At 42.7% G+C, this 10,612-nt stretch overlaps 1 protein-coding gene across 1 annotated transcript; it reads right to left on the minus strand.

Moving 5' to 3' along the window:
- Positions 1-663: 663 nt before the first annotated feature.
- LOC133829000 (transcription factor PRE3-like) lies at positions 664-2,376 on the minus strand. The gene is made up of 2 exons (XM_062258991.1): positions 1,912-2,376; positions 664-1,265 (listed from the first exon to the last, which is right to left on the minus strand). The coding sequence occupies exons 1-2, from the start codon at positions 2,035-2,037 to the stop codon at positions 1,116-1,118; spliced, it is 276 nt and encodes a 91-aa protein (XP_062114975.1). The 5' UTR covers positions 2,038-2,376; the 3' UTR covers positions 664-1,115.
- Between the last annotated feature and the right edge of the window lie 8,236 nt (positions 2,377-10,612).

Here is a 10,612-nt window from a genome sequence, read left to right on the forward strand (position 1 = left end):
TTGCTAGTTTTTAATTTAACCACACAAAATATTATCTTATGTAATGTTGGATGCATATTAAAGTACGTACCTTATAAAATTAATCATTTTTATATGAATTAATGTAAATTAAGTGTACATGTACTTCATTAATGTGAATCTCTTTTGTTTTTATCCCGTCAGTAATAAATTTATATATATATATATATTAGAATTCTCTAGAGGAGTTTCACTTTAAGTCTTGCTGGTGGGATTCTCAGTGATCTCGACCCGTGAAAAGTTTTCGGCGCGATTTTTTTTATAACCATGTATATTGTAGTAATTTAAAGCATTATGCATATTTTTTTAAAAATTCCGAATAGTTTATATTATCGAAAACTAGGTTCAGACATGTTGTTGCACGCGTGACTAATTTTTTTTATGCGCGTGGAAAGTAACATGTTCAAACCTAGTATTCGGTACTGTAAATTATTCAGAATTTTCTAAAAATTTGCAGGATGCTCTAAATAGGTATAATATACACAGTCATACAAAAACTGTGCTGAAACTGTTCACGAGTCGAAAAACACTGAAAGCCCTACCGATAGGCTTAATATGAAGCCCCTTAAAAAAAAATTATCCTATATATTAATGCAACTTGTACTGTACACATGTACTTTGCTGGTTGATGAACAAAATTGAGAATTAATAAGAAGAAAAAAATATATTAATAAATGAAAGATTGATCTGGGGGCAGTACCACATATATAGAGAAGAGTAATCCTAATTTTATTATAAGTATTCCTCAATTAACACAACTAATTATTAATTTGCAACAAAAGGATCTTCTAAATATAATCATCAAACACAAACTGCAGCTCTAGCTAGCTAGTTGTACTTCTAGCCAAAATGAAAGAAAAAAAAAACCCAGCTACTACTCAGTTCCATCTTATAGAGTGACAATATTTAAGTACTCTTAATGAAGAACTTGATGAGAGAGAAGTACATTTTAATTGAAAGAAAAAATAAGTAGATGGTCTATTACATTAATTTTATAGGTAGTAGTAGTGGAATATTTCTAGTAATATATTATAGCTAGGTACTTGATTTTGATCTCTAGCTCTTAATTAAGTGATGATGATGATGATGGTGATGATCTATTGGGAGAGTAAACTCCTAATAATTGCAGCTTGAGCAGTGTCAGTTGTTGCTAATAGCTCAGAAAGTCTCTCACTTAGATCATCAACCTCTCTGTGCAAGCTTCTTATGTAGTTGCATGTCTCCTGTAACACATTGGCTGCTGAAACCTGTTCACACATAAACACACACACATATATATATGAATTCAACAATTCAATCCACAAATTATGGTAAATTCGAAAATTATAATAATTGTTGGATCATATATATTGAGAGAGAAAGAAAGAGAAACTATAATTTTACTTTCATATTATTTATCATAATATGCTGTGCACACTAGAATATTAGTTGTTTGTACTAATAATTTCATGCTTTTCTTACTAACATATACAAATTATAAGCAATTCGCATGTATATAAACACACAAATCAAATTTTATTTTAAATATTTAAAACAATGTCAATGAGATATACCTGATCTTATTGTATAAAGTTGGTTGACGATTGGCTATATATGTATTTATAGTAGAGAGAGTACTATACAAGCATGTTGTACATATTGGAATTTGTTTGACGAGAAAATATAAAAAATAGTGAATTTGTTTGTTGAACTTATATTGGAATATTAGGAATTCAATTTCCACGTTTCTTTTCAATATTGATGGCGGAAGCTCTATTCATGTCTTGCTTTTATTGCCAATATATAATAAATAATAATTCAACCGATAAAAAGAAAAACAGAAAGTGATAATGATAATGATAATGATGAAATATTATCATACATATTTATATATATATATATATATATAAATACCTTGTCTGAACGCCTTTCGCGAATCTCAGGAAGAAGCTGGTTCAACTTGGAAACAAGATCATTGATCTGATCATCAGTGATCCTTGCACCACCTGATTGTCTTGATCTTGATCTTCTGCTAGACATTTTTTTTTCTTCTCTCTTCTTTAATTCAAACTATATTTATATATATATATATATATATATAAATATATATTATAATTTTTTAATCAAAAAGGAGAGTGAGAGAGATCAGCTATATATATAGCTTGGGGGGAGTACTAAATATACTACTGGCTAACTTTTCTGAGAAAGAAACTCAAAGAGAGACAAAATGGAAAGATGAACAGAAGAAAGCACTAATTGAAATGTAGTCAGAGTTAGCTCTAGTTTATATGCAAACTGAGATGACCAACAATATATAATGATATATATATATATAATAATCTGTAGCTTCACTAGAGTTTTAAAAGAGCAGAGAGAGAGAGAGAGGGATTAGATACACAATAACACAAGTAGTGGGGGTGTTGGAGATTGTAAGAAACAATTGCATGGGAGAAAGAGGTGGGTAACCTTTCATTTAAATAAGGGGTTTTTTCTTTGAGAGAGAGAGAGAGCTTTCTATGTGTTTCTCAGACTATACACAATTGGCAATGCCACATACATGTTCTTTTAATATTTATTTTTTCATAATAACATATTTATCAATGATGTTATAGTCAATTATTTATTCAATTTGGGAAAATAATAATAAATACCTAATTTAATGTTTAGAAAAATGAGGAAAATATACAAGTTACTTGTACTAGTACTAGAGACAATCTACATGACATGACAACCCCAAGTACTGCTCACACCACAAACTCCTAATATGTGGATGAAGAACACACAGACTTATTATTATTAACTAATTAAGTATCTGTGTAAAATAAAATAGAATAAAAAACAGGAGAGAGAAAAAAAAAACTAGCTAGAGAGAAAATAACGGCCAAATAATCAATTGAGCTTGTTGGTTGACTGGTCAAAGCTCCAACTTATCGATATGAAACACTCCACCGACCTGATTCCTGGGAATTTTCATTTTTTAATCTATAAATATTTTTAAAATAGTCTTATAATATTTTACAAAGGAGAGAGAGAGAGAGAAGTTCGTGGAGACTAGTGAGGTCAGACGCTGATGGGAATTTATTGCGAAAATGCCATGCCAATTTTAAGCAACAAATTTCATCATCACCCATTAAAGTTTCAAGTGATGTTGAATCATAAATTTCTTTATTGAATAGAGTACTTCTTTCTTCAATATTTCCAAAAAAAAAACAAAACCTTTTCTTCTTATTATTAGTTTCCCATGTCCCTTCTCATAATTAATCTAATGAGTAGTACGGAGAGAATGAGTAGCATAGAAAAGCAAATGAGATGTCATGTTTTCTTTCTTGAAAGAAAAGGTATCAAAGTGTCATGTTTATATACATATTATAGAACATATATGTGACTATGCTTTTGTATTTCATATCTATAATTAAGAATATGAGTTGTTAGAACTTCAAATTTCAAATGTTTAAAAATTGGGGTTTCTTTTGCATGAATATTTAGAATATTGATCAACGTAAAGCTGGAGGTGCACCAGACATTATTATTAATTACTTAAATTCTCAATTTTAATTTAATTTGTTCTTATATACTTATGAATATATGTGGCAATTCTTTAAAAATAAAATATATGCTACTATATGACACCGATAAAACAAGATCTTATTTTAAGCACGTAAATTAATTTTGACTCTAATTATTTTTTATGGCATTGTTCATTATAGTCATAGTATGTCTCTTGCAAAATTTCATAAAAATTTAGATAATTTACAATATTGAAATTAAGGTTTAAATAGTATGTTGCACTCGTGTCTTTTCACTACAAGAAATTCACTCTATAGCGACGACTTCTATTGCGACGACAATGATATCGTCTTAATAGAACACATAAAATCACGAAAAATTAGATTTTTTTTATTTTTTATTTTTTACTAAAGCCCTACAGGGAGGACATGTCGTCGCAATAGACTTCGTCGTTATAGGTTCCAAATATCTTGACTTATAGAGACGACATATCGTCACTATAGGTCTCTAAATTTTTTGGAGGGAATATACAGCACTCCAATGATTTATTATTTATTATTAATGTTTAATTTTTTCCTCAAATAACCTATAGCGACGACATGTCGTCGGTCTATAAATTTTTTTGAAAGAATATAGAACGCCCAAATTATTTATTATTAATGTTTTATTTTTTTTCTCAAATGACCTATAGCGAAGATATGTCGTCGCTGTAGAGGTTCGAAAAAAATAGTGGGAAAATTTCCCCCCAAAAATTTAGCACTGATACTTGAATTTTGGAAACTCTCTATAGCGACGAGGTTATTTTCATTAATGATAACTGCACATTTCATCTACTAAGACGATATTTTTATGCCCTACAACGACGACATGGGTATATACTAGAAAAACTTGATCCTTTTTATTCCCCTTTCTCATTTTCTCATTAAATGTTTCATATAGGGTCTCGGTTTCTCTCCACCTCCAGCACGCCTCAACTCAGTTTAGGTAAGGTTTTTCTCATTAAATGTTAGATTTTTTTGGTTTCTTTCTATTTTGATGAGTTTTGCCGATTGTTGATGATGTTTATGAGGATTTTAGGGATGATGTTTGTGTTTTATGAGTTTTCTAAGATATGCATAATTTTAACTTTGGGTTTAGTGATTTTTAATGTTATTCTATGAAAATATTAGGTTTATTAGAGATTATTGATGAATTTTAAATTTCTTTTTTTTTCCTTGTTAAATATTGGTTTTATAGATTGGTTTTGGCTTGGAGGCTTGATTATTATGGACTTGGACAACTCTTGGAGGTTGGTTTTAATTTTAGTTTTCATATATTTAATGTTATTATAGTTTTTTGAAATTTTTTACTGAGATTTTCAGAAATGATATTAATAAAATTCAAGCGAGATTAATGATAAGGGATTTAGAAGATATACACCATATTTTTTACGTGGTTGGGGCGTTAATGAGCCTTAGTCCACGAGACAGTTGTATTAGAGATTGGAAAGTCTATAACAATGGAGCTTTTCTCTTTGTTTTAGCAGAGTAACTGTATACAAGCCAAAAAGAGAGAGTTTCTCCAGTGCTCTGTCACCTATATTTATAGGCTCACAGGAGCACTGGGCTTGGGCCGGGCTGACCCGGGCCCAACACAGATATAAATACCACTGGCTTCTCTATCGGAAGCCCAATACAAAGGATAAAAATATAAAAGATAAACAATGATCAGAGCCCACTGAGGCAGCCCAAAGCATGTATATCACCCGACAAAATGGGGCTTTTGGTCTGTGCATTCCGAGTTACGAGGCAGATTCAGGGGACAAAATCAGTCAGGGTAGTGGCGGCACAAGTCTGAACCAGCGGCGTGCAATCCCGAGGTGGCCTTTTCCGCAGGTGAAACGTGGGGACAATTCCCACGCTTTATGGGGGGGAGTTAAGGTCACAGACGCTTTATCCTTCCAACCCTGAGGACATGACCCGGGTTCATTTACCTCTATCCCTCTTCGTTTACCACAAGCTCGGATCATCTCTGTTGAGCCCGGATCATTTACGAGGCTCCGGGACCGTTTGCATACATCTCGTCCCCCATCATTCTTCCTGGACACCATCCGGGTCCGGACCCACACTTTGGCCGTCGATGTCGGTCGCTCCCTAACAAACGGGCCTGGGCAGGGCCCAACCCCAATTGCCCAGGTAGTGGGCCTGGACCACCGTCCTAGGCCCAAGGCAGGAAATGGGGATAACATTTACCCCCCAATCCTTCACCTGGGTCTGCGAGGTGGAGGCTTGTCTTGCTCCCGGATACTCCACGGTTATCTTCCCAGTTCCTACTCAAAATCGTTGGTCCGTGGCAAGGGGAAGTGCGCGCTGGGCGCACGCGGAGCCTAGACCATTTACCAATGTCCGGGTCCGTTTACCGAAGTCCCGTTTCGTAACGAAGGACACACGTGTCGCCCAGTGACTGCTGCAACGGTGGCACTTTGACCTCGAAAGGTCACCTAACCACCTGAAGGGTCGCTAGGCCTAGGCTAGTGCGTCAGCACGGATTTCGAAGCGTCCCATCCGCATGGGGGTCCTTCATTAATGATTCTGCATTGAGGTGGACCGTAGGATGGGGCGACCTTTGAAACTCCTCCTTCCTGGGACGTTGGATTGAAATGGAAAGGATCTAGCACTCGAGTGGACTCATTAATGCCACTGCACGATCCTGGACCGTCCGATGGGGGATTTCCTATCTGCTGGATAAGAGACCAAGATTTGGGTCTCTATAAATACTCCTCAGGCATTCATTTGAAACTTTTACACTCTCGAGCCATTCTAAGAACTCTGAGGATTTGTTTATGTCCGATCTTGCCGATGACATCATCCACCGTCTGCTTCTTCTGCACCGTCGCCTTTTCCAACAGTTCCAGCGTCTGCGCCTCAGCTTGAGAGCACGTCCTTAGCCTGTCCTATCAACGATCTGCTGAAACGCCTTTGCCAGTTCAAGACCGAGATTCTGCCGTCCTTATCGCCGGACAACCACCATCTTTCACGGCCAGCTATTCACAGTAAGTCCTTCTGTCCTTTGCCTTAATAAATATATGAATGTAGGCTATCTTTTTGCTCATATGTTTAAGTTGCTAGAACTTGTTTACGCTAAGGAATAGTGCTAGGAAAGCCGCCTGGTCTGGGTTTCTCCGGGTCTGCATGCTTCCCGGACAGGCGGTGGTGCCTATTTAGTAGCCCATTTGTCGTTCCCGATCTGGGTCTCGTGGTTCTCTGATGAACCCGGACCTGATCCGGAGGGGACTCCAAGCGGTCCGTAGGAGGCCCCCCATACCTTAACTGACTTTCTTGGGTTTTGGTATTGACTGCTTGGTTTCTTTTCTTTGCTCCCAGATCATCAGCCATGACGTCGGGTGTCACCCTTCATTCGGAGGAGGAAGTCAACAGAGCCCCCTTCGCCCTTCTTGGGTCCCGGACCCCCAAAGGCAACAGATGGGAGATGGACACGGTACCGAATCTGTTCTGGAACTACCGGATGATGTACGTCCTGGAGAAACGCCTGGGCATAGAGTCCACTCCCGAACTCTTCTACAACCGCCTGGCCAGGAAAGAGGAGTGGGCGCACACCTCCGTGAACGGGTTCGGGGCCTGGAGCGCAGGCCACATCAGTGCGGGAGTCACACTCCCGCTTCACGATTTCTTCATGCGGTTCCTAACATACGTGGGGATCACACCCTTCCAGCTACTGCCCCAAGCCTACCGGCTGCTTGCGGGATGGCGCGTCTTCTGCATCGCGAAGGAGATCGTGGAGCCGACCCCCGCGGAAGTCTTGTACTTCTACAAGTTGGAACCACAGGTCAACGCCAAGGACAAGACCTTGGACGACTTCTCCAGGCTGAAGCCGCGGGGCAGCTACCCCGCTCCTACAAGCGCCTGGAAGCATCCCCCGGATGTCCAACATTACTGGTTCATGACGTCCGGGTTCCTCGTGGAGAAGAACCCCACGCTGCTGCTGGACTTCCAGCGAGTGGGTAAGTGCTTCCCCAACCCTACTTGGCCGGTTTCTCTTTTTTTATCTCACTGTATTACCTCGGGTGGCAGGACCTTTTGCCCAGACCCCTCTCACCCAGTTCATCTTGGACCGGAAGAGGCTTTACTCCGAGTTGAGCGTGGAGGACCTGGACGTAGGGGGCTACGTCAATACCGACAACCTCCGACTGGTCGGACTGCTCGTGGCCCACCAGTCTATCGATGCCCTGAGCCTTCGGGGAATACATTGCGAGAAGAATCCCACCATAAGGGAGCAGCTGGCCCTAGAGCACATCAGGGAAGTAGAGGCTGCGGTACGCGCGGACGCGGCCAAGCGGAAGAGGGACTTCTGAGGAGCTGGAAGCCCTCTTCGAATTGGCACTGCCGAACACGGGGACCCCCAGGGCTAGCGTATCAGGGAGAGGTAACTCACCTTTGATCTTAACTTGTGCTCCCTGAGTTGGGGACTTAGCTAGGGATAGGCTAGCACTTCAAGGCCCCGCGTTCGTGGCTGACGGGGAGACGAGACCTTCGTCTCCCGTTCCCGTAGGCTCGGAAACTCTCATGTACTTGTCTGGGTTCCTCCAATATGGGAATTTTCTGGACCTAGATGACATGGGGGATCGAGTCTACTCCTTCACGTTAGATGAGTTGAGTCATGTTCGTGGCTTAGATAAGGGTTCGTCCCGGGCCATTCTTAGTTTTGACTTCTCTATTCTCTTGTTAATTGTACTGACTCCTTTTCATTTGCGTTTGTTGTAGGAGACTCCGACATGTCTGATCCCGTGGATGAGATGAGGCAGCTTCTCGAAGTCTGGACCGCGAGGGCGGCCAGGGTCGCGGCGAAAAAGGCTGCCAAGATAACACCCGAGGCGCCAGGCCCGGACCCCTCCCGCAACAAGGAGATGCTAGGGGCGGATCCTCGACCCGGCAAGGTCGCAATTGCCGCTGTCCCTATCACGGCCATGGATCCGGCTGCCGTCTCCGGCCTCGCCCACCCCCAAGTAATCGATCTGGAGCCGGAACCTGCGGTAAGCCAGAGTTTCGGGAAGAGGGCCTTGGACTTGGGCGCGGCGGAGGCCGAAACTGGGAATAAGAGGCCTCAGATGAGGCGGGCTGGCTCGGCCGGCGAGTCATACGGGGAAAGTCACCTCGCCACGAAGGAGATTCCGACAACACTGACCCTTCCCATTCATCCGGCCTACTGGAGGAGGGGGAAGCCATCCTGCGGGACGAGTAGTCCAGGCTCATTTCCCAGACCTGGGAGAGTGGCCGGGAAAGGAGGGACGAGACGTACAAGGCCCTGACGATTTTTCGTCAGGTTGAGTTCGTTGAGCGCCCGGCGGCCTTCCGTGTTCCACAGCCGATCGAGGATCGGCCCACCACCAAGACGGGCTTTCGCCCTAAGCTAGGGCAGGACACGGCCCCATTCGCGGCGGACTTGCTGGACCAGGTGGGGAGCACCATGTCCAACCTTCAACTCAAATGGTATCCCAACATCGCCAACCCGAACATGTTGTTCATCTCCCAATCTCTCCGCCATCAGGCCACCGCAGTAAGTTTACTTCGTGTCTTTTTCTTCCCTCTTTTTTTTATTGTTTAGTAAGGATTCTTCTAACTTTGTTTTGTTCCAGGATGCTCTGTTGTCCCATCGGAATGTCGACCTTGTGGCCGAGGCAGCCATGAAGATGGAGCGCTCCAGCTAGAGCTGGAGGCCGCCAAGGAGGCCCTGGCCAGGGAGACGGCACAGGCTTGGGAGTCCTTGGACAAGGCAGTTGCTCAGGCCGATGCAGACCGTGCGAAGTTTGACCGAGTCAAGGCTGGAATTGAAGAGGCCATGTCCTAGAAAGAAACCGAGGCTAATGAGAAGGTAGCCCTTCTGGAGGCGGAGCTTCTATAAGCAAAGGCCGCACAGGAGGCGATTGCGACTCAGTCCGTCCGGGACGGGGAAAAGGTCCAAAGCTTGGAGGCCCGGTTCTGTGAGCTGGATAGCTCTCTTCACGAGGAGAAGGCGGCGCATGACGAGACCCGCCGCGGAAAGGAGCGGGTGGAAAACATGTTGCGCGTCACCTTTGAGGAGGCCATCTACATGGCCTAGCGCAAAGACAAGAGCATGAACCTCCTGATCTTTCCCGACCCGGACTCAAAGAGAGCCGAATTCGAGGCCAAGGAGAAGGAGGATGCGGAGCTTCTGGAGGACGACGCCTAGACCCGGATTTTCACCTCTCCCTTCTCTTTTCTTTTCTTTTTTATTATTTTGTAATAACTTTTACGGATGCGTACGCGTCCAAGACAATTTGTATTGCCTTATCCAGTTTATGTTATTTCTATTTTTTTTATATTACCGTGCATGACTGGTTCTGAGGGTTTGGTTCTGGTTCCAACAGCCTGGACTAGACTATTCTTGACTTTAGCTTGTCAAACTATTTCAATCCTGTCATCCAGGGCCCAACGGCCTACCCGTCCAACCTTCAACTTCGAAAACCTGATGGCCTAGACCAACGAGGTTCGAATAGTTTACTGTGAAACCTAGTTCCCTCATTCTACCAGTCGCAGGCCATGGTTTTTCCCTAGGGCATACCGGATTCTCTTCTCTCCCAGACATCGTTCGTCCAGGGCGGGACCAGCCCGAGGATTAGTCATCTTTTAATTTATACCCCCGAACATCGTTCGTCCGGGGCGGGACCAGCCCGAGGCTTGGTCCTCTTTTAATTTATACCCCCAGACATCGCTCGTCCGGGGCGAGACCAGCCTGAGGCTTGGCCCTCTTTTAATTATATCCCCGGACATCGTTCGTCCGGGGTGGGACCAGCCTGAGGCTTGGTCCTCTTTTAATTTATACCCCCAGACATCGTTCGTCCGGGGTGGGACCAACCTGAGGCTTGGTCCTCTTTTAATTATATCCCTGGACATCGCTCGTCCGAGGCAGGACCAGCCTGAGGCTTGGTCCTCTTTTAATTATATCCCCAGACATCGTTCGTCCGAGGTGGGACCAGCCTGAGGCTTGGTCCTCTTTTAATTTATACCCCCGGACATCGTTCGTCCGGGGTGGAACCAGCCTGAGCCTTGGTCCTCTTTTAATTATACCCCCGGACATCACTCGTCCGGGG

This window comes from Humulus lupulus, chromosome 4, assembly GCF_963169125.1.
Source record: "Humulus lupulus chromosome 4, drHumLupu1.1, whole genome shotgun sequence".
Lineage (NCBI taxonomy): Eukaryota > Viridiplantae > Streptophyta > Magnoliopsida > Rosales > Cannabaceae > Humulus > Humulus lupulus.